Source organism: Chrysemys picta, chromosome 3 (assembly GCF_011386835.1).
Source record: "Chrysemys picta bellii isolate R12L10 chromosome 3, ASM1138683v2, whole genome shotgun sequence".
In the NCBI taxonomy this organism is placed as follows: Eukaryota; Metazoa; Chordata; order Testudines; family Emydidae; genus Chrysemys; species Chrysemys picta.
In genome coordinates, this window is record NC_088793.1 from 40,947,121 (window position 1) to 40,974,497 (window position 27,377).

The 27,377-nt window shown below is 41.7% G+C and overlaps 1 protein-coding gene across 4 annotated transcripts; it reads left to right on the forward strand.

Annotated features, from left to right (window-relative positions):
• Positions 1-7,565: 7,565 nt before the first annotated feature.
• Positions 7,566-26,988, forward strand: ALKAL2 (ALK and LTK ligand 2). 4 transcript variants are annotated; one of them, XM_024101599.3, is made up of 6 exons: positions 7,566-7,704; positions 9,210-9,539; positions 12,088-12,141; positions 12,263-12,343; positions 14,820-14,885; positions 26,296-26,988. In XM_024101599.3, exons 2-5 carry the CDS (start codon positions 9,281-9,283, stop codon positions 14,882-14,884), a joined length of 459 nt encoding a protein of 152 aa, XP_023957367.1. In that variant the 5' UTR covers positions 7,566-7,704; positions 9,210-9,280; the 3' UTR covers position 14,885; positions 26,296-26,988. The 4 variants fall into 4 exon arrangements, with proteins under 4 accessions (XP_023957367.1, XP_023957366.1, XP_005289718.1 ...); XM_024101598.3 differs by having other exon boundaries at positions 7,606-7,740; XM_005289661.5 differs by lacking the exon at positions 7,566-7,704 and adding an exon at positions 7,813-7,933.
• Positions 26,989-27,377: the final 389 nt, after the last annotated feature.

Sequence of the window (27,377 nt, forward strand, 5' to 3'; positions counted from 1 at the left end):
CTGATTGATGAGATTTTAATCTTCTTGGCATTTGCACCAGGTAGGAAATGGGGAGAGCCCTTAATGTGTTCCATTGACTTAAAAATCACTAACATCTGTTGAAGTTATATATGTTCTCTGGCTGATTTCAGCTCAGGAGAAATTTTTAGTTCATCATCTCTGTCCACTCCAGCATTGAAGTGGGCATTACTTTTGAGAGTTGGAGACTCATAGACAACTGAGCGAGGCACATAAATAGTATTATACATGTATGCACAGTGTCTCATATTGAAAAAAGCATTTTGCAGTTTAAGTTTGAATGGAGATCCTAGAATTCTTCTATTTATTGGGACTTTAATATCAATTATTATAATTGCTTATACAATTTGAATGCTTGCTAGAATAGAATATTAACAGAAACTGACATATACACAAACATATATGGTTAAACTTATACTGATCAGAAAAGAAAAAGTATGTCACCTACTCAAATTTTCTTTATTCATCAGTTAGGATGTTTTCTGTTTAAAGAACTATTAACTTTTATATCTAACAAGAGGCTGAGCCATAAACAATAATTTTTGGTTGTAAATTCTGAATTATGGATGTGGCTAATGCTTTGGAAGTCCAGTTGTTATGTCAGCCAATTGATTTCCATTCAATGAACCAGAGTTACCAGCACTAACCAGAGTTAGTCAGACAAATTTTGCTTCTTATTTGCAAGTGCTGCAAAGTCTGTTTGATTTTAAAACAGAAAGTTTCACTATTTGATTTTAAAACAATCTCAAGCAAATATGAGGTTTTAGGAAAAACGGATTTAAAACATTGTTTTGGGTATCTGAGTTCAGCAGAGAGCAGCTGACACCAGAATGTATTTTTATAGTCTAGTCATAAGGACACTCATGGGAATTTTCTTCTAAGCACACACACAGTTCACATGTTGGATATAACTTTGATTCAAGCAACCAGTGCTGTTCTGTGGTTGCTTCAGAAGATGCAGCACTTGCTTTTATTAAATATAGATAGGAATCTTTATGTCTGTTATAATCAGCTGGAACAACAGCATGGTTGAAATGCTAAGCCTCTTAGCATGAAAATTTCACCAGTCTTACAACAGAGAAGACCATAAAGAACATATTTGCTTGTTGTTTTCATGTAGGCCAAGTAAATCAAAATTCAAGGTATTTCCCTTTACATTCTAGCATGGTATGGTATTATCAGAATCAGTGCTTGTTAGTGATGTTGATACCCAGAAAAGTGTGACTAATGTGTTATTTCACAAGACTATTAATCCTGCATATTGTTTTTAAAAACAAGCGAAACTCCAAATGCCAAATTTAGTTTCTGGTTTAAGGACCGCTTTGTTAGGTTTCCATATCCAACCCAGGGAGTGGAGAACAATTTACCAAGTGAATTACTGTACCAAACAGCATATCAGTTGTTGTTTTATATGCTTGCTTACAATACAAGGTGATCATTCAGAGGGTTTGGAACATTTCTTTTAAAGGCAATGTTTTTGACTATTATAGATGTGTAGATTCATAGATCACAGTGGTCCCCAGAAGGGACCACTAACGTAGAAGTTTTCATTTAATTAAGCAACACCACTACTATCCTAGTAGAAGGGCAAATGAAGCTTCTGGAATGAGAGCCCATAGGGGAATGTCAAACCCTGTGTTTTGAACAGCATGGTGTATATGATATCTAAGTAATGTGTACTTCCCTAGATGACCTGAGGTCAGTGTTTGATATGGATGCACAGTGAATAATAATCATATTATTTATATATTATACAAGTGCCATACTCTTGCAAAGCTGAGCTAATCTCTCAAAATTTCCCTGGATTTCAAACTGACTGAAAATAAATAATAAAGTAGAAAAGAAGGTATTTTCTGGATTCCTGTCTAAACTGATCTTGCTTTGGATGTCTTTCTTAATTTTGCAATGTTGTGTATTTCCCATTGGTTTCCAATAGCAACCTAGATGTGACTGCCTAGACTGAGTGTATGGAAGGGGGAGGCTGTTACATCATGTATGCAGGGGTGCCATTTGGGGGGGGGACTCCCCGCACCCCGAGTTTCATACAGGAGGTGTGCTCCCAGGTGGCACTCTTAACTGCTCAGCAATAGTGTGGAATGTGAGTTCTGCAGAGAGATGCTTCTCCCAGATTGTGCCCCTGGGGCAGGGAGTCAGTGTTTTGTTTACAAACAGAGGCAGGGTGATTAAGATGAGAAAGGGCTGGTAATTAAATTAAGGATCTGGAAGTCATTAGATGAACCTGCAAAATAGGAATCCCACTGCAGGAAGTGGGAGGTGTTGAAGAATCCCAGAAGAAATACAGCTACGCCCTCTGAGCCAAGTTTACATTGAGGCTTTGTCTACACACAGCCACTAAAAGTTGGGCAGTGTAAACACTGTTTGTCAGCACTTTTGCTGACAAAATATTCTACCCCCTAGGAGAGCACTCCCGCCAACAATGCAGGCATTCACACAGGCACTTGCTGGGGCAAAACTTTTGTCTTTCAGGGGTGCTTTTTTAAACACCTGTGAACAACAAAAGTTTTGTCCTTCAATTGGCAGTGTAGACAAAGCCTCAGAAAAGAGGGAGATCTGAGGGGCATAGGTGAAAAGAAGGAGCCAAAGCCCAGGGAAGGGATAGCAGTGGTATAGAGAAGTTCCCACACTACCTGTGCTACTTATGTGGCCTTATCGCCATAGTATCTGAACACCTCACATCACAGCCTCTCGGTGAGGCAGAGCAGTGCTGTTAGCCCCATTTGTGCAATGGGGCACTGATGCACAGAGAGAGTAAAGGCCAGATTTTCAAAGGTACTTAGGCACATAGTTGGATTTACAAAAGTACCTAGAAGGCTAGGTGCTTTGTAAATCCCACTAGATGCCTAGCTGCAACTTTTAGTGCCTAAAAACCTTTGAAACTCTGTCCCCAAGGCACTGGCCTTAGGTTATACCCAAAGTCCATCAGGGAGGGGAGTAGAACCCAGATTTCTCAGGGCTAGTTCTCTATCCACTGGATCAGCCTTTCTCTCTGCTGTGTGCTGCAAAAAAGGGTACGTCCAGACTACCCACCGGATTGGCGGGTAGCGATCTATCTATCGGGGATTGATAGATCATGTCTCGTCTAGACGCAATCTATCGATCCCCGAACATGCTCCCGTCGACTCTGTAACTCCACCATGGTGAGCAGCGGTAGCGGAGTCGACGGGGGAGCCGCAGCCATTGATCCCGCACTGTGAGGACGGGGGAGGTAGGTCGAGCTAAGATACGTCGACTTCAGCTACGCTATTCCCATAGCTGAAGTTGTGTATCTTACATCGACCCTCCCCCCCCCCCCCCCCAGTGTAGACCAGGCCAAAGAGGACGCTGATCCATGGGAGCAAAACCAAGGTGGCCAGTTCTCTGAGACTCCAGCAATTGGTGCCAGGTGATTGGAAAGGATGTCATGGTTGACAGTATGAAAAGCAGCACAGGGGTCAAGAAGGATGAAGAGAGAAAGAGAGTCAGATGAGAGGAGAGCACTTAACTGCCAATGGGTGGCAGGTTCTGCCCCAAGCTGAGTTGTACAGCAATGTCTGCTGTGCAATTTTAGATTTTAACTGCAAACCATATTGTTTTGTCATTTTTTGTTCTGAGTTTGAGAAAAGGAAGGAATGAGAAAGTGTCATATGAGTATCAGATGTGATTATACCTCAGATTAGGGTTTCAGCTGTATCCGGGCCAATTCCAGAACAAAGAACAGAAATTGCATCCACAGAGTGGATAAAGTCAATAGTTATTGTCATGATATGTTTTATTCACTGGGCACCATCTCTGTGCTCAGCACTGTTCAGAATGTGCCAGAAAATGTAGTTCCTAAGCCAATGTGTATAAGATGTATAACTCTGGATAAGATGGCTCAGATACTTAAATATGAAGTGTATAGTTATTGACCATATACTATCTCATGTTCACTGTGATGTTAATATTTATGAGTGGAGGCCCTGATGGCAATAGAAGTTTTACTTGATTAAAGACTAGAAGATTTGACCCTCCAACTTTCTTTCAAGAGGAAGAGCTGCTTAGAGCTCCTATGCATGTTTATTTTCCTTTCCTGCCTGAAGTGGCCCTGATATACCTCAGAAGTCTCAATTTTTTCTCAACTTTAAAATGGGGGATTTTCTTGGTGTTTGGTTTTAAATATTCTCCTGTGAAAACTGCAACTCAATCACTGTAGTGTTGTGTTGTGTTTAAGACCCTTCTGGAAAGTAACTAGCCTTTAAACAGAAGTGAAAGCAGTGTTGCCAACTCTCATGATTTTGTCATGAGTCTCATGATCATTATTGTTTTCCTTAAAGTCCCAGCTGCTGGAGTCAAGTGGATATGTGATGATTTCAGCCTTCATGTTGGGGGAGGGATAGCTCAGTGGTTTGAGCATTGGCTTGCTAACCCCAGGGTTTTGAGTTCAATCCTTGAGGGAGCTATTTGGGGATCTGGGGCAAAAATCTGTCTGAGGATTGATCCTGCTTTGAGCAGGGGATTGGACAAGATAACCTCCTGAGGTCCATTCCAACCCTGATATTCTATGATTCATTCTTAAAGAAAAAGTTTCTAGCCCTTGTGGCTGTAGAGAAAGCTTAAAATGTGACCCTGGGGCACCCTAAATGCTCAAAAAGCAGAATGCAAATAAAAAGAACACCAGATCTATTATTTTTACATAATCTCATTATTTTAAAGACAATCTCATGATTTTTGGTGAGCTTGATTCATGATTTTTGAACATTTGGGATTGGAAATACTATGAAAATGACTTGAAAGTGTCAGTTTCACTCCTGTTTAAAGTTAGTTTCTAGTCTATTTGTAGTGGGATAACACTCCTAGAGCCCCAGGCAGTTGTAATATAAATGCCTGGGGCCTTGCTCTAGTACGATATTTCCAAAAGTTAAATGATCTATTCCAAACTTGGTGAACTGCAAAAAATGATAGAAAGTAATCTAGGTTTTTCTACAATTGTTTCAATTGTTGTATTCAAGAGTTAGTAACAAAGTAAGTATAAGGCGGTAGCCGTGTTAGTCTGTATCCACAAAAACAACAAGGAGTCCGGTGGCACCTTAAAGACTAACAGATTTATTTGGGCTTAAGCTTTCATGGGTAAAAAACCTCACTTCTTCCTCATGAAAGTTTATGCCCAAATTAACAGATTTAGTTGGGCATAAGCTTTCATGAGGAAGAAGTGAGGTTTTTTACCCATGAAAGCTTAAGCCCAAATAAATCTGTTAGTCTTTAAGGTGCCACCGGACTCCTTGTTATTTTTGTAACAAAGTAAGATTATACAATAAAATTTTAAACCTAACTAGTGTCCTTTAAGTGAATTGACACAAGATGTTAGTATTAGAGCTGAGTGGGTCTAATATTTATTTAATTTTCTTTCTTTATATAGGAATTAGATACAGTACATCTTCAGATAATAATTTCTAAGTTATTATCTGCAAAACAACAAGAGTTTTCAGGTGCCCAAGTAGCCCCTGGAATCATAATTAAAGTTGCCCCTCCCCTCCTACCAAAATCTGAAATGGCACCACTGTATGTATCAAGTTCAACAGGGAGTTAGACTAAAATATATGTATTTATAAAGAGGGAGACCATACTTTCTGAAGAGAAAATGGGACACCATCTGGGGCTAGCCTGTGCCCTTCCTCCCTCCCACCCCTCTGGGCTTGCCCAATCCGCTCGCCTGAGCCCCTATTCTCCCCTGCGCAAAGCTGAGGCTGTCTTTGCTGCTTGCCCATGCCCTGCCTGCTCCCCCGCACGAGGATGGTGTTGGCATCATTGCTCACCCAAGCCCCTGCCTACTCCCCACCAAAGCCCTGCCTCCCCCCTTGCATGGGGCTGGCATCGCTGCTCCTGCCCACATTCCTCAGCACCCCACTTTTTTGACACAAGTGGACATTTGCTCATGTGATCAACTGATCTAGTTGGCAAGAGCAAACAGGACAAATGCCCAAAAAAGTCATGAAGGCCGGAACTGGGCTTAAAAAAGGGACTGTCCCAGCCAAACCGGTTTGTAGACTCACCCTATATATAAACTACTTGTAGGGTTTAATTAAAAGAAAATCCCCTCGTGCGTGTGTGTGTGTGTGTGTGTGTGTGTGTAAAAAAGTCTTTAAGCTGTACTGATGAAAAGGGCTATATAAAAGTTTGGTATTGTTTTCACAGGATGTGTTCACATTTCATATTCACTCTATTAGGTACTAGGATAAATCTCCCATTTTGTTCTTTGAAATGAAACAGGTATGTTCTTCCATATACAAACAGCTGTGTGTGTGACAGAGGAACTAACAAAGACAGAATTCTTTTGTACAGTGTCTTCTTTTGCCAACTAGAAGTCTGACAGGCACCTACACAAATATGGAGTTTTCTCTGGCTCACACACTCTCTCTCGCTCACACACACACCGGATACAAAGAAATGAACTGGAGTCAGGCATAGAAGCACGTTTGCTGGGCTTCAACAGAGCAGTACTTCAGCCATTGTAACAATTTTATAGTAAAGTTTCGCACGCCCTGCAGAAGTTTACACGCACGATCTGGAATGTACACCCAGGAGAAAGCAAGGCTCGGAGGAATGGCTTCTGGAGGAAGGGCTCGGATTAATTGCAGCCCCTGATGTTGATCTCTTTCCGTTTCTTTCACCTTACCTTCCAAGTCACTTCGCAGCGGGACACCCCTCTATAGAACGCTCCCTGGAGCTTAATTACATTCGCTGCCACTAGGTGTCTCTGTTGTCAGCGCCTGCCTCGGGGATGGCACCGTGTTCACTGCTTGCCTGACTCCCGAGTGTAGCGGAAGAAGGGGAGAGGGCGAGGGGAGCGCTCTGGCTTTCCAGCTCCAAGCTTCATCTACCGATCGAAGTACACAGGCACTGGGGGGCGTCCCCTCCCCTGCATGGAGAATATCCCACCGCTCGATCCAACTTTCTATTTGTCTTTTCGCTGCTGCGAGGGTGAGGTTTAGTCACACAATAAAAGCAAACAGAAAAGTTCAGCTGGATCATGTTTCAGCATCACCCCTACCCCCCTGTTAGTGTGTTTCAGAGGGAGGGTGGATGAGTGTTAATTTGGCAGGATCCAGGCTTAGGGGGAGGGTTTTGCTGGGTGTCGCAGGGGGGAGGCAGCGGGAAAGCTCTCTGCCCCGCGGCACTCCCCGCCATGGGGGAACCGGCCCCGCTCGGGACAGAGCCCGCGTGGATCGCGACGCCTCTCTCCTGGGTGTGGGGGGGGGGGCGGATTTCCAGTCACGGCTCCTAGCGCTGGAGAATTGCCCTTTACAAGAATAACGGAAGGAGGCAGATGCCGGCTCCTTCCCACCGCCACATAACCGCAGGCTTCCCGACTGAGGTGCAGCCCAGCTCCGCCCCCCTCCCCCCAGACAGACAGACGGACAGAGGGACAGAAAGTTCCTGGCAACCACGCAGCTTCCCCCGCGCCCCTGGCAAGTGACAGCCAAGGCGCGGGGTCCGAGGGGGGCCAGCGGACGGGGCGCGGCGCGGCGGGCGGGCGGGCGATGCCTAGTTCAGAGGCGCCTCCGCGCCTTCCCCGTTAAAGGCAGAGCACAGCCCCGCTCGGGACCGGCTCCTTACGTCGGCGCCAGCTGAGGAGCAAGCGAGTCTGCACTGGGGCGGGGGGGCGCTGGGTTGCCAAGTGGACTTTTGTTGCTTTCCTCCCACTTGCGAGTGAGTCGATCACATCTGTCGGAGCCGCCGCCTCGTGTATGTCCCGTAGCCTATATAAGCTGCGGCGCCGGCCGCCATGGAGTAGCTTGTGGATGCAGCCTGTGCACCGGGACGGGACGGGACGGGACGAGGGGGGGGGGCAACAGGGAAACTCCGGGACCGCGGGCTGCTCCTCCGCGGGGGAGTGAGTGAGGGCAGCACCTGGCCGGCGCTGGGGAAGGAGAGACAGGTAACGGCGGTGCCGGGCTGGCGGGGCCAAGCGCTTCCCGCGAAGTTCAGACCCGGAGAGCCTGGCGTGCCAGGGATCAGCCGCGGGGCTGCTGCCGGCGGGGGAGGCAAGGCAGGTGCGAGGCAAGGAGGAAGCTGGCTCCTTCCCCTGTCCGGGCGCTTTAAGAGCCGGGGGGGGGGGACGAGCGCCGCTGGGCTCCCACGTGCCTTCCCTGCCAGAGGCTCGGGACAGACTCATGCACAGGACCCTGCGGTTAAACTGCCCCTGGTGCAGGAGCTTCTCGACTTCCCTAGGGCAGGAGGGACGGATTGCGCTGGGTCCCCAGGCTCCGCCAAGCCCGGCAGAGCAGCAAGCACAGCCCTCCGGTGGGGCTGGTGGCCGCTCGTTTGCAGCCTCTGGGGAGCAGGCTGCCTCTCGGCAGTGCCTCCCCGCTGGGCGCGGGTCCCCAGCGCCGTGCTGGTACCGCAGTGTAGTGGGAAGCAGTGACTGCGCATGCCGGGGGGTTAAACCTTGGAATGGCTGGGCAATAAACGCTCTGTTTGGCTCTAGAAGTCAGAGCGCGTGTTAAGGTGCAAGTTTTCGAAAAGTTTCCGCAGTGGGCTGTTCCCGGCCACTCGCTGGGCAGACAGGTGCCTCTGTTTACGCAATCGTCCGCCGTCGGCCCCTCGTGGGCTGGGATTTACTCTGCTGTGTTTCAGCACTCAGGGACTGTCCTATGTCGCCGCGCTGGAGATAAGAAAGGGGGCGGGAGAGGAAAGGCCATGGGAGTCCTAGGAGTGCGCTCCTCCATGCAGCAGCCGCGCGCTCTCCACCGGTGTAGGCTACGGTGACGTTTAAGAATGCCCGTCCTCTGGATCGGTGCGAGGAACGCGAGTCCCCCTGGGCTGCGCACTTCGGCGTCAGCACTGGCTGGACTGTGTAAAACGTGAAGGCAGCATGAAGTACTTTGACTCATGTAGCTTTCGGGCGGCTGAGCGGCTCTCTAGTCGGCACTGCAGGCGAGAATAAAGTTGCTGCTGTCAGGAGGGCAAGTAAAAGGCAGATTGTGCCATCTCCTCAACTGGTGCAAATCCTCTGACTTCACTTGAGCTCCGCCAATTTACACCAGTTGGGAATCTGGTCCATTTTAAAATCTAAGGAGGTAGTGGGAGGAAGGGAGGAAACAAGGCACCCCGATTACATAATGTGCAAAGTAGCCTCTTTGCTCTTCCCCTGTAGTATTTCTGATTTCACCCCCGTGACTCTCCCTTCCCCCACCCCCATTTTTCTCTTTCAGTGAAATAGGAGTCCCCCCAAAGTGGATCATTTCTTTTCTTCTGCTCATTCACCCTCCAGTTCAGACTTGCAATGAGCGGACTGAAGTCTCCTGTGCTGCTGGGGCTGGTGCTCTTAATGCTGTCAGCAGGTTATTGCAAAGAGAGAACGGACTCCATAGACCTAAAAGACAGGCAAAGCCTCTTCAATCTCATCATGGAGATTATTCAGGAACTGAAAAGGCACCACATGGAAAAGGACAACGAGGTGCAATACTTCTCCAACCACGACTATACTTTAGACCGAAGAGAAGTAGCTGATTATGGAGAGTACCAGGACGAGCAGAGAGCTGGTAAGTCTGCTCCTTTCCTTTCCGGGCAACTGCTCTCCTTGAAGGGGAAATCAGGCATGACTATACTAGTTCTTATAGGAAGTGCTAACCCCTCAGGAGATCTGCAGACTTGCTTCAAAAATACAGAGGATTCCTACACAAGAAACTGGCTTTGAAAATCATAGAGTAGAATTCCATTCTCACTTCAGTTTAATGCATTAAGTTCAAAGCCAGATCTGCATGAGCTTTGGCTTTATACACTCTATATTTATAAAGAACAACAGTTAAATGGACTGGGGTAAAAAAATCAGGGATGAAAAGGCCTGCTTACCCTAGGTCATCTAGTCCAAGGGCCTGCAGTCTTGTGGATTATACAGTCTTAAACATCCCTGGACTTGACCTTGCCATCCCCCTGGGGAGACTATTCCACAACCTAACAGATTTCACACCTGGAAGTTTTTCCTGCTAGGCAGCCTCATTCCCCTTTTTGATAACCTTATTCATCCTTTAGCTTTTTGGTGCTTGCACCTTTCAAATATTTGTCAATTTCATCATTTGTCCCTCACCACCAGAGTCAACCCATGCAAATTTTAATTCTTTCCTTCTAAATCAGTCCCTACATCATTCTAATAATTTGAGTTGCTTTTCTCCTAGCTCTCTCCAGTCAATATTGTTTCTGGTAATAAGGTTTTTCAGAATGGTATGTAATATCCCAGATGCAGTCACATTAGACTGATGTAGAGAAGGGATGGTTATACTGTATGCCAGTTTCATAATGTCCTGCTTCTATGCATGCAGCTCAAAATTGAATTGGTCTTTCTTGCTTCCCTATTGCACTGTAAATTCATGTCTAGTTTACTGTTCACCATCTCTCCTAAACAGAATTACTGCCTCTCAATTTTCCCCTTCCCTTGAGTATCTAGATTTGGGATTATTTTTCACTAGATATGTCAGTTTACACTTTCCCGAGCTGGATCTCATTTTGTTATTTTCTACCCATCTCTGTTGATCTCTCTAGACCCCTGTGTATCTTTTCTTTGTACTCAATGATGTTCACAACTGCTCCTAATTTGGTGTCATGACTGTCATTAAAATGTGATTTTAGTCTCTTAGCTAGATCATTAGTGAAGATATTAAATAAAACAACCTAACAGTTCCCCATAAACTAAGTACAATAAGAACAAGCTTAATGGGCCAGAGTAACCAACTATTCTGTGCAACTGTAGCAAAGCAAAGCAGCTGTAAACCCAGTTTAACAAGGAGGTTAAGCAGAGTTTATGACTGTCCTGCATAAGCAAATCAGTTTAAAGCATCTGGCGTGTACTAGTGAATATGGCTCAATGAGAAAACCACTTCAGAAACAGACTAGCTGGTATCAGTGTCATTGACTCCTGAAAGGGATGTTTTATTATTATTGTTGTTATAATGGAATTTATTCCCAGCAAAGCTGCTGCCACTGAAAAGAAACTATTGCTTAGAGCCCTCCTTTATTTCAGTCTTAGCATCACTTTCCCAGCGCGTCTGTCCCATGGGAAACTTCTGAGAGAAGCATGTAAGCTTTTAATGCTCGTCATGACACAATTAGGTCAAATATGATATGGTCAATTTTACTCAGACTGACTAAAGTTAGAAGTAAATGAACTATGACTTTTGAGAAATGTCTAAGCTCACCAGTGAATCAGAGCTGGGTGGAAATGTTCTCTGCTTTAAATGTGATAAGAGGTGCCAAGGGAATGAAAAGGCTATTTAGGCATTTATGGTCAAATAAATAAAGTACAGTATCATATGCAATCAACACTAAGCTGTCGGCATAGTGTTAGTAACTGAAAGCAATCAAAGATAACTGTAAATCAACAGGACACAAACAAGAGTTGATGCTAACATGGATTTCAGTAAACCAGTTTCATTTTGGCATCTGCTGAACACAAAACGCAGAGAAGCAAACCACAAGAGTGGGGAAAAGTAATTTGTTTTTATATTCCTGTGAATTTTATTTAATGCTAGAGATAAAACCAGGACTATTTCTAGATTTCCTGTAAATATAACAATTAAATCTCATGTTCACAATAGCTATTTTAGATAGTGCTTGTCAGCACTTGCCTGTGTGACAAAACAGTGCAGATGGTTGTAGGAGAATGTTGCATAGACAACCACAGAGCAGCCCAGAGACCATTCCCTGGTGTGTCTTTGAACCTTTACCACTGGTAGAGTCTGCACAGTTTCTAAACACTAGTGACCTTAAAGTGATACATCTAGATAAGGGGTAGCCAAAATGTGGCCCACAGAGCCCTACAGTGTGACTTATGATTACTCTCATTTTTAATGTGATTGTGGGGCTGCTGGACACTATCGGTCCCAGCATTGCAATGCTCCACCTTCTTTTTAGCAGTCTTTCTATATGAAAGATAAAGGCAGCTACAACTTGTTCCACTTTGACTCTCAATCTCCTAGTAAATAGTTATTTTGAGTCTCAGCTGAGCAAAATTTTGGCACCTCTTGTGGTAGCCCTACCATCCTTGACAAACACATTTGCAGTGGAATATAATAAATACTTTTTTCCCCCCAACAGAAATAGTTCCTAGAGATTTGAGGATGAAAGACAAGTTTTTAAAGCATTTAACAGGTAAATTTAAATTTTGCATTGTATCCATTATTTCATACACATACCACCTAAGCCCTATTCCCCTTCTGCTAAGCCTTTTGTGCTGTATTGACTCATGACTTGCTCTTTTTCTGTATTTCAGGTCCTCTCTATTTTAGTCCAAAATGCAGTAAACACTTTCATCGGCTTTATCACAATACAAGAGACTGCACCATCCCAGCTTGTAAGTGCCATAAACCAAAGCTAACTTTTTTAAAACGGAAAGCTATTGATTGGGGTAGCTACAGGAGATAATAGTGGTAATACTGTACAACTGTACAGTGCCTTTCAATTAAAGGGTTCAGAGTGCTTTATAGATATTAATAGATCTTCACCTCCTGCCTGTGAGGTAAGTATTATCATTCTCATTTTAGAGATGAGGAAATTGAGGCACAGAATTTCCAGTGGATATACTGTGTAAAATGATTGTTAAAACTGCTTTCTAGGATTCCAGGTTTATTGTCGTTTCATGTCTCCAAATCAAGTGCACTCAATTTACCAGAAAAAAATTATTTGCTAGTGCTGCAAACTTAATCTGGGATCTGAAAGCCAAGTGGGGCTACTTCCTTTTCATGCATCATCACTTATAACACATACTCTACAGACAAATTATGGCATGTTACATTTTGGCAACTTCATGGTCTTCCAATTATGTCCTCAGTGGCACCTTTGAAACCCTCTTTTCTTCAGCAGGTTAGAAAGGTGTATTGTACTGAAAGTTAATAAACAAATCAATTGATGGATAGGAATGAACAAATGTCTCAGCTGTGTTGACAGTGCAGTGCGAAAAGGACTACAGATGAGCAGGAATTATTTTTTTGTCACAGCAGATTCTGAATACAAACCGGGAGCAGACCTGTTGTGTAAGAAGCAGCTATTTTTCCAAAGCCTTTTTCAGAAGAGAGGCACACTTTAACGTATATGTCCATGGTCACCTAGTGGGTCAGTTGAGGAGCTGGAAATAGAACCAAGACTTCCTGACTCAAAGTTCCATGCTTTAGGAAGGTTTTTTTCCCCCTTTTGTAACAATCTGTACATTTTAATATTACATATATTAAGAAGTGTGAGCCTTCTTCCCATTTAAAATATGGATAATCTAGTAGTATATTTGAAAGAAGATGATGGTCTCCACCTAATTTCTAGTGGACCAGATCACAAAAATCAACATCATATTCAGCACTAATTGGAACATTCAGCAGTGAAGCCAAGGACCAAATGGGCTTAAAGACTGAATTAGCTCTTTCCCCACAGATGCTTCATATTGGTGGGAAATAGTGGAGAGTTGGCACTGGTGGTGTTTGTACTCAACCTGTCTTATGAGTAGAGGGCTCTAGGGCTGACAATCTGGCACCTTTCACAAGCACAAGACTTACTTAAACATTAGTGAAATTATAACCAACAGTATAATGGATAATCAACCATAGATGTCACTTTATCAATATGTCTTTCAGAGAACTTCTCATGGAATCTTGAAATATGTATGCTGCTTTTATTCTCAGTGTATAATAGCCTTAGCTTGGTTTAGGTGGTAATGTGAGTACTGTACCGCTTTTATAATTCTGATTTCTGGTTACAGCTACCTACTATTATTAAGACAAAAGAGACACGAAAATAAAGCACCTGTGGTTTGCTGCCTCAGAGAGGGAAAAGACCTATCCCACTGCCAGTACAAGAGTATTTCCTCCAGTACATTTTCTAGTGCTTTTTGCGGTTTGGTAGTAGGATAAATTTTTAAGGTCAGGTTTTATATATCAAGAACTACTGACACTTGAACTGTAACCCAGGCTGCTAGCTGTAGAACTGCAGGAGGTCTTTAACTGAGCATGTGAGCAATCTTTGAATAATTCCTTTTCCATTTGCACTGCACACAGATTGCACTGTACACAAAACAGATCACTTGACTGAACGTTGTAGGTATGAAACATTTTCAACCGTGACTGCTTCAGTTTTACTCACTACACCACCACCACTCATTATCTGTGTAACAAGACTATGCAAAGATCTAAAGAATATAGTGCAGGGAACCATCCTATCCTGCCAGAGGAAACATAAGATGTAACTAGTCTTTTTTTTAATTCTATGAACTCAAAGATATTTAGACCCCTAACTTCATTTCAATAAGAGTTAGATAACTTTGAAGATCTGAGCCTCCAAGACACTAGTGCTCTGTTCTTCAATTGTTCTAGAACAATTAGTTGGAGGTCTGTACTATTATTTATCTTGGTATTATTAGTTCACAGAGAGCTGCATTTCAATGATGGGACAGTGCCACTTCAGACACCTAATTTGCACAATCAGATGCCATGATTGCAGCTTCAGATCCAACACTTGTGCACACCATAGTTAGATGTATAACTGGCCACATATTCATACACACAGGCTGTCTGCATGCACAATTGTGATGTTTGTGTACAGAACCAAAGAATTTGCAAAGAAAATGCACAGAAATTAGGCACCTAATATTTGAATGGTAATTCTTATGTATATGGGGCCAATGTCTAGCCTGTTATAACCCAAGTCTTTAAATCAAAGTACTCATTAAAGTTAATTATGATAGTTTGCACAGCACCTCTATCAATTTTATTTTATTTTTTGAAACCAAAATCTGTGACTTTAGCAGTGTCATTAAGTTATTGTATTTATGATCTTTTTCATGGCAGACTATAAAAGATGTGCCAGGCTTCTTACTCGGTTGGCAGTAAGTCCAATGTGCATGGAAGGATAAGGTAAGCTTTTTGATAGAGGTAATAACATTCTACTGCATAGCAAAGCTGTGGATTTTGCATTGTGGACATAAAAAATTCATGAGTGTAAAAAACAATCTTCCTTTGGCTAAGGTATTCCCTTTTCAGAGCACTTGACATAACTATCTTAATCTGGGAAAATACTGGCCATAAATAAAGGGTACCCCCTACTGGAAGGCATTATAAAGACCCATAGACATCAGCTGTGAATTATTCATAGCAGTATGCAGTTAGCAGATAGTGAATTTGCTTTTATAGAACAAAACACAGCAGCCATAGCTGATTTTTTCAAGTTGACTCAGTGTACAATTGTGTTTATTGGCACTGGCTGCCCTTTAACATCCACAAGTTTAAATTTATTGGGTACATTTTAATAAGGATTAATATATACATAACTATACATATGTAAGTTTTTAAAACATAGATGTCATTGGTATTTCTAGAATAATTGTTGTCATGTACCCCCAATTTGTATGTTACTCAGATTTCTTTGGATTTCCATTATGTTCAACTTCTGCTCCAAGGGATTATTTTTCCTTGATGCACCTGCTTAACTCTTTTTAGAGAAATGGGAATTTCAGTGCACACAAAAGGAAGAATGTCCTCCCAAAATATCTATACCTCTAGGAGTTGACTTCTTGCACACTAGTCCACGTCCTGTCCCCCGTCAGCTGAGACAAAAATACAGTTGAATGTGATTTATTTATATGAGAATTTTTAATAAATTCTATATTTTAGTTTTCCCTGGATATTTAAGTTATATATAAAGTCACTAACTGAAGGTTGCAGGTCAGAATTATGACTTCAAATGAAGCCCAAGTCTTTTCTCATGTTTCTTGTCTCTCTCTCTCTTTCTTCCCTATTTTTCTGTTCATACAAGACATAGCTTTACAAGTAGACCAAACCAGCCACAAATTAGATCTGTAGGTTCCTGAGGTCCTGTAGCTGTAGAAGTGCTCCCTTTTCTGAAAACTTTATTTACTCTTAGTAATGCAGTCATGGAGGCAACTCCATGATCCAGATCTTGCCTGGTTAAGGGTGAAATCACAGAACCTATTGCATATGGCACTTAGACTTGTGAGACTGATGTTGGGTATGTGAGGTAAATTCCTTGTTCTAGGTAAGGGAACTCTGCAGTTCTAAGGTAGTGAATTGTGCAATTCAGGGAGCAAGTTAGCACCTATCATCCAAACATTCTACTGCAAAACAGATGGAATGGTACTGCTACAAATACCTGCCAGTAAGCATAGGTGGGGGAAGCACATCCTAAAATGCATTGTTTCTTTTCCCCTTTTCCTGAAAGTCTCTCTGCATCAACACCTCCCATTGGCATTTTATGAGTTTTCTGGGTGAGAAGGGACAAGGGGCAGCTTCTTTCAGGGGCACCTGTCCACTCTGAAACTTGGAGAGTTTCTATTAGAAAATTCATAATGGCAGGGGCTCCTACTCTCCTGAGAATGGACCATAAGGCACAACCGCTGCTGGGTTGTCACTGATCACTCAAAAATTATGCTGCTATTTGCTTTAGTGGGAAGAAGGACTGAGTGTCATCACAGGTGTCTCAAGATTCATAGATTTCACTACCAAACTTGGAAGATCTATAGAGGACCTTTCTTCTTGTCACTTCACAAACTCTTCCCCATAGAGAATGCATTGAAACTACTGCACAGTTCAACTTTTCCATGTAAGATATCTCCTCCTGTGGAAAAGCATGGTGGGGCTGTCATCATGTCCCATCACCTCCACAGAAGGAGTTCTGAGGAAAATAGTTCTCTTGCTCCTTTACACAAGTCAGTCAAACCCATCTCTGTGCAGGCTCTGGATAATTTCTGCTGGACCCAGCCTTCTGGATGCTTTTAAGAGATATTCAAAATTTTGCAACATAATTCCAGTTTAGTACATATAGGTACCAAACTGTAAAACCCATATCATATACTTAATAAGATAATTAAGCTTATAATCAATCTCAAATGAATAAACAGCTTATATACAAAATAACAGAAAGTAAACACTTCTTGCTTTTGCTGTCATCTTAGTAAGCTACTAGTAAATCAAGAGTTAAGACAAACATTGAACATCAGGAACAAAGTTTTGCTTTGTTCTGCCACTCTAAAGCAGTTACTTATGTGGAATTATTCCAGATTTACATGAGAGTCTAAAAGAGAGCGGAATTTGGTTCTAAATTCATAGTAGTTATAATGATGATTGATCTTCGGAATATTTTGCCACATTGAGACGTTTCATGTATGCTCAATTTTCCCTCACAATTTATAGTCTAAACTCTCCCCCCCCTGCCACTTACTTTATACTGCACCCTAAATTGAAGACAAAATTCATCGATGCATTCTTAATAAAAGTGCACAGTGATACATGGCTGCCTTTCCTCATTCATTATTGCCATGCTAACTTAAGTAGTGGTGTATAGGCAGTGATCACATATTTGGAAACTAATAAACCATACACTTTGAGGGCCCTTTCTAGCAAAGCATTTAAGCACGTGCTTAACTTTCAACTCATGCTCAATGCTTTCCTGAATTAGGGCCAGAGGATAAGAGGAGAACTTTGACATCTACAATATATTTTTCTTCAATTTTAAAAAGAGGCTCTGTTATTCTCAGTGGTGGGGAGGAGTTGTCTGCATGCACTCACATCCCTCTATGGATAATGAATACACCTTTTTATTCCACAAGTTTAATATGACCGCATTGTTCTGTTCTTAGTTATCTTTAAATCATGCTTTTGGGCACCTCTACCTACTGGGAGATAGAAACAAACTACCCATGTGGGCTGGTTATTCCATAAGTGCAGGGCTTCTTGCATATTCCTCTGAAGCGTCAGAGACAGGACACTGCTAGAGCCACCACTGGTCTGATTCAGCATGAAAATACCCATGGTCCAAACTAATTAAATGACATTATTTTCAATTTCCATGTCTGGAGTATTTTGTTGATACAAGTCAAAGCAGTAAGAGCTAGGAATTATTATATTATTATCTGGTGCTTTTCATTAGTAGATCTCAAAGTGCTTTACAAAGAAAAGGCAAGTTTCATTATCCCTCTTTTTGTTATTTTCTGTCTTGCTCAGTAGTTCCAACTTTTATTTCACTCACTCCTTCCCGGCAGCAGGCTATGGATGTATTAATGTTAGTGACCGTTTGACAAGCTGGCAGTTAGCTTTTTGCTTATTTGCTTTGGAGATGCATAGACATATGTCCATGTTTTGAGATTATTATGGAAAAAGGTTAGATTTGTTTTGGATTTCTGCTCACAACATGCTTGGGATTATCACAACTTCAAGGTAGGCAAGAGGCTTCAGATTCCAAGAGGGAGATAAAATGAGTAAACACAAAGACAGCATTTAAACAATTGTTTCAGTGACAATACATAACATTATGTACAATTTCTGCATAATACAGTCTTGAACAAAGGTGGATATTCACTAGCAAGCCCAGCACACGTTAGGTTGTGCACTCTCAGGTTTCAACAAAAGATTCTTAACATCCCTCTCTGCCAGCAGATACACGGAACTACAGAAATGAATCTCGAGCAGTAGGAGCTCATTTACAGTTGCCAAAAAGGTTTAACCACATCCTCAACGAGAACATATTCTCCTTTGTTCCTTGCTCAGCCGTTTGTCTTAGACACTTGGCCCACGGCTGTATGTCCTTCCTTGTGAATCTTGGAGACTGTTGCCAAGATTTTCAGAAGTGACTAGTGATTTTGGGTGCCCAAACTGAGGCACCCTAAAAAGGCCCAATTATCAGAAAGTGTACATCATCCATTCTCTGAAAATCAGGCCCCTTTAAGGTGTCAGGTAAAGAATCTTAAAATTGTGGCACCCCAAACACTTTTGAAAATCTTGGCTAGTGTCTGATTGCTATTCATTATGAAGCAGAATAGCATGACGTTAAGTGTTATCAATAGGCTTAATTTTTGGCTGGATTTCTAGCTCTTCATTATGCACAACTCCTTTGTACCTGTGAGTTTCCCATCCAGCTCCAGAGCTTGCATGTTGCTTGAGAGGTGCACATGCAGCCATGTGCACATGCAGTCAGGGATTTCCACACACACAAACATGATCCTACTTTGGGGGTGAAAAATGCGATTCCCTGGGGCAGAGCCACACAGCAGAGACAGAGGCCTGTGAAATATTTTATATACAGCTTGCTTTTTCTACTTGACTGTAGTAAAACCATAACATGCATATCATATTAGCCATCTCCCTTTTAGAGCATAATGAATTTTTTTTAATACTGTCTGAACTTCACAATGCAATGAGCCATGAATATTACACCCTTCTGTAATTTATTTTTTATTTTAATGGCTTAGCTGTTATAGCTATTATCTTCATAAGCAAAGACAATTAACAATTATTTATTACAAAAATGGAGAATAAGGTTATAGTCATTCTTTATCTACAACTTTATTTTTTTCCATCCAGCCACTTGATACGACTCAAGATTTTTTTAAATGGCAGTTGTAAAGAAATAAAAATGCTTGAAATGTACAACATAGCAAGAGTAGTAATGCAATTGATACACATCTTTAAATTAGAAAAATCAAAAGTCCCAACTCTTAGTGAATCCAGGAGTAGTAAACTAAGGTGAAAAAATAACTTTAATACTGTGTATCAAGGAATTATCATGATCAGCCAGTGAAATAGTTTTTCTAGTGAGGTACAGTAACTATTAGTTTTCAAAGAAAGACCAGATCATTTTATAGCAGGAGAAACACTACTTCCTACTTAAAGATGCAGGTTCAATACACTGTAGGGCAAGAATAGACCTTAAATCATATGGTATATAAACATCATAGGATGGTATATAGTCTTCTTAGCAGTATCTTAAAAGTGGGTGATGAGAGAAGTATTCTTTTGATGCACAGCTCAAGGAGTGTAAAATAAACATTGTTATTAAAAGTTATCTAATGTGTTAACATTTGGTTATCTTCATGAAAGTTACCAATTCTGAGCTGTTAGAAATGCAACAATACTTGAGACTTTTAAATGCACAAATTGGAAAACTGAAATACTATAGCAACTGACCCTATTCAATGCTTGTATATAGTGTTTTTAGTTATTATTTTGCAAAATTTCTAAATGAGAGTAGTACTGGGGTTCTTACAAAAACGTATTAGAAAATACTTTCAGCTGATGAGAGCACAGCCTTCCCCCCACATAGCCTCCTTCAAAGTCTCAGACTGAATGGAGTTAAATGTCAGTCATGTCCACCCACACAAGCCCTGTTTTGCATAAACTTCAGTGTAAGACTGTTTCACAGCCATGGGCCCTCTACCAAGATACCTCTGACACCTATTTCTGCAAGGTGTACCCTGATCTGTCATATACAGTATCATGGACACAGCCACCAAACTGGGCTGTTTGGAAACAACTGCTGAGGTAACAGGTCCCAGATTATTTAGACTTTGTAGGTGAGCACCAGAGCCTTGAACTGGACACTCAACTAGCTAGGCAATACATGGTTAACACCATGTATAACATTACCGCTTTGTTACCTCCAAGATATGAACCACTGTGGTTAGATCCTCAAAGTAGTTTCCTAGGCACACAGCGGTGGAAAAATAGGATTTTTGACCACTGTTGCAGTCGGACTCCTACAGTGGCATAGGATTCTACAAACTGTGCAAGCAGCTCTCAGGCTGATTGGACTGGGGCCTTCTAATGTCCACAATCCTATTTTACCTGTCAGAGCTCATCACTGAACCAGGTTCTATGTAGTCAGTCATGCTGGATGGATAGTGGGATGCTATGGCAGCATAACTTTAATTTTTTTTATTTTTGTGCTTCTTAAATCTTAACTATCATGTTGAATCTAGTGTCTTGTAATATAAAAGGAAATAAAATAGGATGAAATAAAAGTGGTAGTGCCAGCATGCCTATTTGATTTTGCAGTCAAATGTAGGGTTACCATATTTTAATTTTAAAAAAGGAGGACACTCCACGGGGACCCGGCCCCGCCCCAACTCCGCCCATTCCCCACCCCTAGCCCCGCCCCAAACCCACCCCTTCTCCAGAGTCCCTTCCCCAACTCTGCCCCCTCCCCGAACGCTCCGCCCCCTGCTCCTCGTGAATCAAATGTTCGCGGGAAGCCTGAAACAGGGAGGTAGCAGGTAAGCTGGGGCTGGGGGGCCGAGTGGCTCCCTCCAGCGGCCGGCTGGCCCAGGCCAAGAGGCTCTGGCCCCGGCGTCTCCCGCCTGGCTCAGCTTGGGCCCCGGCCAAGCACCGCCGGCCCCCGGCCGAGCACCCCCGGCCCCGCACTGCCAGCTGAGCACCGCCGGGCCCTCCCTCCCTATTTTCCCAGACATATCCGGCTTTTTGGGATTTCCTCCCGGACGAGGATTTGAGGCCCAAAAAGCCAGACATGTCCGGGAAAATCCGGACGTATGGTAACCCTAGTCAAATGGCATTCAGGGTCTCCAGCAGAATGACAGACTGAGCTCTGGTCTACCTTACAAATTTATGTTGGTATAACTGTCACTCAGGGGTGTGGAAAATCCACACCCCTGAGTGACAGTTATTCCGACTGAACTCTCGGTGTAGACAGCGCTATATCAGCAGGAGGGCTTCCCCAGTCGACATAGCTACTGCCTCTCAAAAGAGGTGAAGTACCTAAATCAATGGTAGAAACTCTCTCATCAGTGGAGAAAGCATTTTCACTGAGCGCTGTAAGTGTACAGAAGTTGTAAGTGTTCTCTTAGCTGAGTCCTAGTCTATAGCAAAGTTGAGGTATTTAGTTGCTTGCAGAAGACTAGTTCAAAATTTCAAAGATGTGGGAATTTTGTAGCATTATGACATAAGGTAAAGGTAACTACTAGCCAATCTTTGGTCCCTTAAGTGGGTTTCTGAAAAGGTACGGGAAACAGGAATGAAAGCGTGATGTGCCTCAGCATAGAGCATCTGAAATCCTCTAGGTCCAATAAGATATCCAGAAAAACACACATGTAAGTCTAAAAACCCCACTCTACACCTATCAGTTTCAAGGAAGCTGCACCTATTTTCCCCTCCTGCTGTCCATTAAAGGCACCCACTTAAAGGTTTCCGGCTCCTAGCAGTCATGTCTCTTGGGCAGAGAGATGTGTCTCACTCTTTCCTGACCAGGAGTTCTTTAAAGCTGCAGTTCCCTTCCTAAACTATGATATCCCCAGGAAGCCAGACTGCTTAAAAGGCTAGCATCTGTGCTTTGCTTTCTCTCCAGAGGCTATGCCCAGCATATTGCCCGCAATTATAACTTACCACACAGCTCTTTCTAAGCAAGCACACTTAAGGTGAAAGCACTACAGAGAAAACATAAAAAACAAACAAACCAACCAACCACCCACCAAAAACCCAACATGCATGCTAAAAAGTTTACCAGAGGTCACCCCCACTCAAACCTCAGGCTCTGGTAGATGTCAGTCCTTCAAAACCCACAGCCTGGTTCTCCCTGTTGTTACAAGTTCGTAACTGCCTCAGATTCAGAACCTGAACCCAGGGTGGGCAGTTCAGCCATTTCTTTATACTGTTAAGACCTTTGATCTCCAGTCTCCAGAAACAGGTAATCAGCGGACAATGACCCACTCCTCAGGGTGTAGCTTCAAAAAAAATGATAGGTTTTTGCATAACCAGAGATGAGGAATTTGCACTAACCTTGCTTTAGGTATTCTCCAGGAAATCCACTTTACATTTATCCCATAGTTCATTTTTGTCTGGCACATTTTCAGTATAGTTCTTTGAAATCCCAGGCCACACATCACACTTTTCCCCTTAGAGAGCTTACATGCAATCCCAGCCTATAAGAATACATTTGCATTTAATACAATGGACTCCAACATACCTAAATTTAATTCAATAAGGTCTCCCAAGGATATGGCATATCTGTCACAACGCACACTTAAATTAGTAAGAGTGTGCTATACACTATTTCCTATTTTTCAAACTTAGCAAAGCACAAATTCCTGATTAGCGATTTATATGCCAAATTAAACATTTTAAATTCCACTGTCCGAATTCTCACTGCAAAACCCCTCCATTTTATTAAAGAAAGTTTTTTCATGCTTAGAAAAAAAATTAACCTCACCTCTTTCCCCCCCAAAATAATCACTTTGGGGTTTAGAAGCAGCATGCGTTTTCAGCTAAAAAATATTTATTGAATATGAGTCACTGAAAATAAATTAATGAAAAAGCCACATTCAATTACAGCAGTCAGTTTCTTCTGTAATTAAGGGTCTTCTACATACAAAGTGAAACTAAAGTAACTAAATTGGGTTTTATTAATTATTCGTATTGTGGTAGTATAACCCACACAACTTCTGGGTGTGGTGTTCTGTCCCAACTAGTGGCACCGAGACCACTTAGAGAGAGAGCTAAAATGAGTCTGCTCTACAGCATTAGCTAACAGCCAGTTGGCTTTTAGCTCATGCACTAAGCTCCATGCCCTAAGGTCCCCGGTTCGATCCTACCCGCCAACGACGGCGGTCTGTCGCACCTAAAAATCCCAATCAAGGACCAAAACTCCCTTGTGTACAAATGCTGAACAAGACAGCCCCTGCTGCAAAAAGTTTACAATCCTGCTATTTTGATGCAAAGTTAATTTTTTACTGACTTGAGTTTAACATCAAAATAGGATAGTCAACTGAAAATAAGTGTGTCAACACAGACTTGCACCAATATAATGAAAAGATGTGAATTAAAACTAATTTAGTTATTTTGGTCCTGGTTTGTGTGTAGACAAGCCTTAAAATATTAGACCCTTAAAATTAGACATAAAAATGACTTAAGAGAACATGGACAAATGTAAAGGAATTTAACATCTTCTCATTTTGTAATATCCATTAAAATATCCACTAAAATGCATAGTGTTGCTTTGCCTGCATAGCTGCATCATGGAGATAATGCTAAACTTCACAGTGACAGTATTTTTAATCTTTACAATGCTATGCATAATTACAACTTTAAATCTGATGGTGAATGAATACTGCTCATAGATAAATGTGTTTTGATAAGCTTCCATATCTCAACTACTTTTGACTTAACATTCCTAGCCCATAAGGTTATACCTACTTTATTCAGCTAACACGATTCAGTATGATTCAATACCAGTCATTATTTCCCTGGAGCTGTTCAGAGAAGGGCTAATACTAACATTCTGTGAAATGTGCTGAAAAAGCCACAGATTTCCAGCAAATAAAAGTCCCACTGTTACAATTCCTACTTGAGTTGTCCCACTGTAGTCAGACTATACTGGTAAGACTGGGTTTCAAAACACAATACTAAATTTTTTGCTGTCATCTCTCCAGATCTTTCCTTTGAACGGAGTGAAAAAACTCCTAATCATAAGAACATAAGAGCTGCCACACTAGCCCAGTGATCCATCTTGACCAGTATCCTATCTCTGACAGTGGCCCATACTAGAGCTTCAGGGGGAGTGTAACAGAACAGGGCAATTAGGGAGTGATCCACCTCTGTATTCCACTCCTGGCTTTTGGTAGTCAGAGGTTTTGGGTCACTCTGAACATGGGGTTATCTCCTCGTATGGAAGCTGTTCCATACCCTTGATCATCTCTGTTGCCCTTCTGTATCTTTTCCAATTCTAATACACCTTTTTTTGAAACAGGATGACCAGAAATGCACTCATTCAAGGTGTGGGCATACAATGGATTTATATAGTGGCATTAGGATATTTTCTATGCCTTTCCCAATAGTTCCGTTAACCTTTTTGACTGCCGCTGAGCATTGAGCATTCAGAGAACTATCCACCTTGACTCCAAAATCTCTTTCTTGGCTGGAAAGAGCTAATTTAGAACCTATCACTGTATATGTACAGTTGGGAATATTTTTTCCACTGTGCACTACTTTGCATTTATCAACATTGAATTTCAATCAATGAATGCCATTTTGTTGCTCAGTCACCCAATTTTGTGAGATCCCTCTAACTTCTCGCCATCTGCTTTGGACTTAACAATCTTGAATATTTTGTATAGTCTGCAAACTTTGCTATTTCATGGTTCATCCCTTTTCCAGATCATTAATGGATATGATGAACAGCACAGGCCGCACTACAGAACTCTGGGGGACCCTGCTGTTCACCTCTCTCTTTTGTGAAAACTGACCATTTATTTCTACTCTTTCGAATTTTTCAATCAGTTACTGATCCATGTGAGGAGCTTCCCTCTTATCCCATGGCTACTTTAAAAGCCTGAAAGATCTTGGCAAACGCTTTCAGAAAATCCAAGCACACTATAAACTAGATCATGCTTATCCACATGCTTGTTGATTCCCTCAAATAATTCTAATAGATTGGTGAGGCATCCCTTCCCTTTACAAAAGCTGTGATGACTCTTCCGCAACAAATCATATTCATCTGTGTCTGATAATTCTGTTCTTTACTATAGTTTCTACTAGTTTGCTTGATACAGAAGTTAGGCTTACTGGCTTGTCATTTCCAGAATCTCCTCTGGTGCCCAGCATTACATTAGCCACCATCCAGTCATCAGGCACAAAGGCTGATATCAGTAATAGGTTACATACTTGGTACTAGTTCTGCAATTTCATATTTGAGTTCCTTCAGAACTCTTGGGTGAATACCATCTGGTCCTGGTGACTTACTGTTTAGTTGATCAATTTTGTTCTAAATCCTTTCCTGCTGCCACAATTTGGGACGGTACTTCAGATTTGTTACGCACCAGAGCTATTCTTTTTGGGTATCTCCCCCTACATTCGCAGCAGTGAAGATTGATGCAAAGAGTTAATTTAGCTTCTCTGCAATGGCCTTGTATTGAGTGCTCCTTTACCATCTCTGGTGACTAGTGGTCCCACTGCCTGATTGGCAGGCTTCCTGCTTCTGCTGTACTTAAATAATTTTACTGTTAGTTTTTGCCTCAGTGGGAGCATGCCTGGGCTCCTCAATCCTGATCTTGCCATTGGATCTATGTGGGCAGACCTTATGCCAAAACTATATTGGTAATGAGATTTTAAGACTACAAAAATGACAATGTTAATAGCATGGTTGATATGTACTCAGATTTTGACTTCACTACTGCATTTAGAAACGGATTTGTTCTAAAAAACTAAGTTTAAAGTATTACATATTTAAAATAGTGGAATTTTGTAATTTTTAAAACCTGTTTTCCAGCCATAGAGCATCAAAGAGATAGGAATAGCACAAAAGAGGATGCTTTTCCAAAACACTAATCTGTTAGGTTTCTTTAGTGAGTGGTGCAATATGAACAGAACAGGAGATCAGAAATGCACTACCAGATTTTCCAGAGACAGTTGTTACAAAAATCTTTATTTACTAACTCTATTCAATCTGCCAAATGCATTTTAAACAGCTGAATTAAAATATGAAAATGATAAAGGCAACTAATTGTTATTATTATTATTTTAAATACAACAGATACTACCATACAGAAAAGAAACACCAAGAAAAAGGAGAAGTGCCTTGGAAACCAACAGGGAAATAGAACTTAATACCTTTATAACATATTCCATTGTGAACAAGAGGATTTATTTTTGCAGATTGACAGACTATTTCCCATAATTCTTTTAACGTGTTTTGTATGTTTTCAACAGTTTGCAGATCTACATCCTTTACAGTAGTAAAACTGCCAATAGTACTTACTGCTCCATACTTAAAAGTACACTCCACATTTGATGTGTAGTGCTGCCAAAAATTACATGAACATGTACCCTTCACCAAGAAATTAATGTTCTGTTGCTGAATTCTGAGACTTGGAGGGATGTTTATATACCCTGAACTCTTAATCTACTCCACAGCAGTGGTTTTCACTTGATATTCTTCATGATTATGCAATTAAAAGAGAGTTTGGATAAAACAAACATTTAAAAATGTCAGTGTTGGAGGGGTCACATTGTACCCTTGGAGTGCAAATTACATGACAAATACAAAACACAATTCCAAGTGAACAAGTTTTCTCAAGACAAAAGAGTGTGAATTTTGTACACACACACACACACACACACACACAATCTGCCACTGGCTTTCTGTTCAATGTGTAAACATTCCAACTAACGTGCAATATGTAAATACTGTAAATAACAAACATGAGTAATAAAGTGTTTGATATATTACATGATCTTCAATGTGTATTCTTTAAATGTCCCTTTAGAACAATGGTTTTCACAAACTGGAATTGATTTCACGTGATTACTCATGATGTTTCAGAGCAAAATAATCTGTAAATTATATTAAAATCCAATGCAAAATTGTATTAGGAAAGTACTGGTGAAAAGGCTAAACAAAGACTGCATCAGGAGGTCTCACTATGCATTTCACTTTTCTTTAAAATCACCTACCCAACCCATTTGGTGTATGTGTCATTTTATTTGTGACCAAAAAACCCAAACCAAAAACCACACACTATGGAGCATTTCTAATAAATGCATTCCAGACACACAAAAGTTTTGACACTTAAGCTTTCTTTCAAAGAACCATCTATTTTACACAAGTCCTTTAAA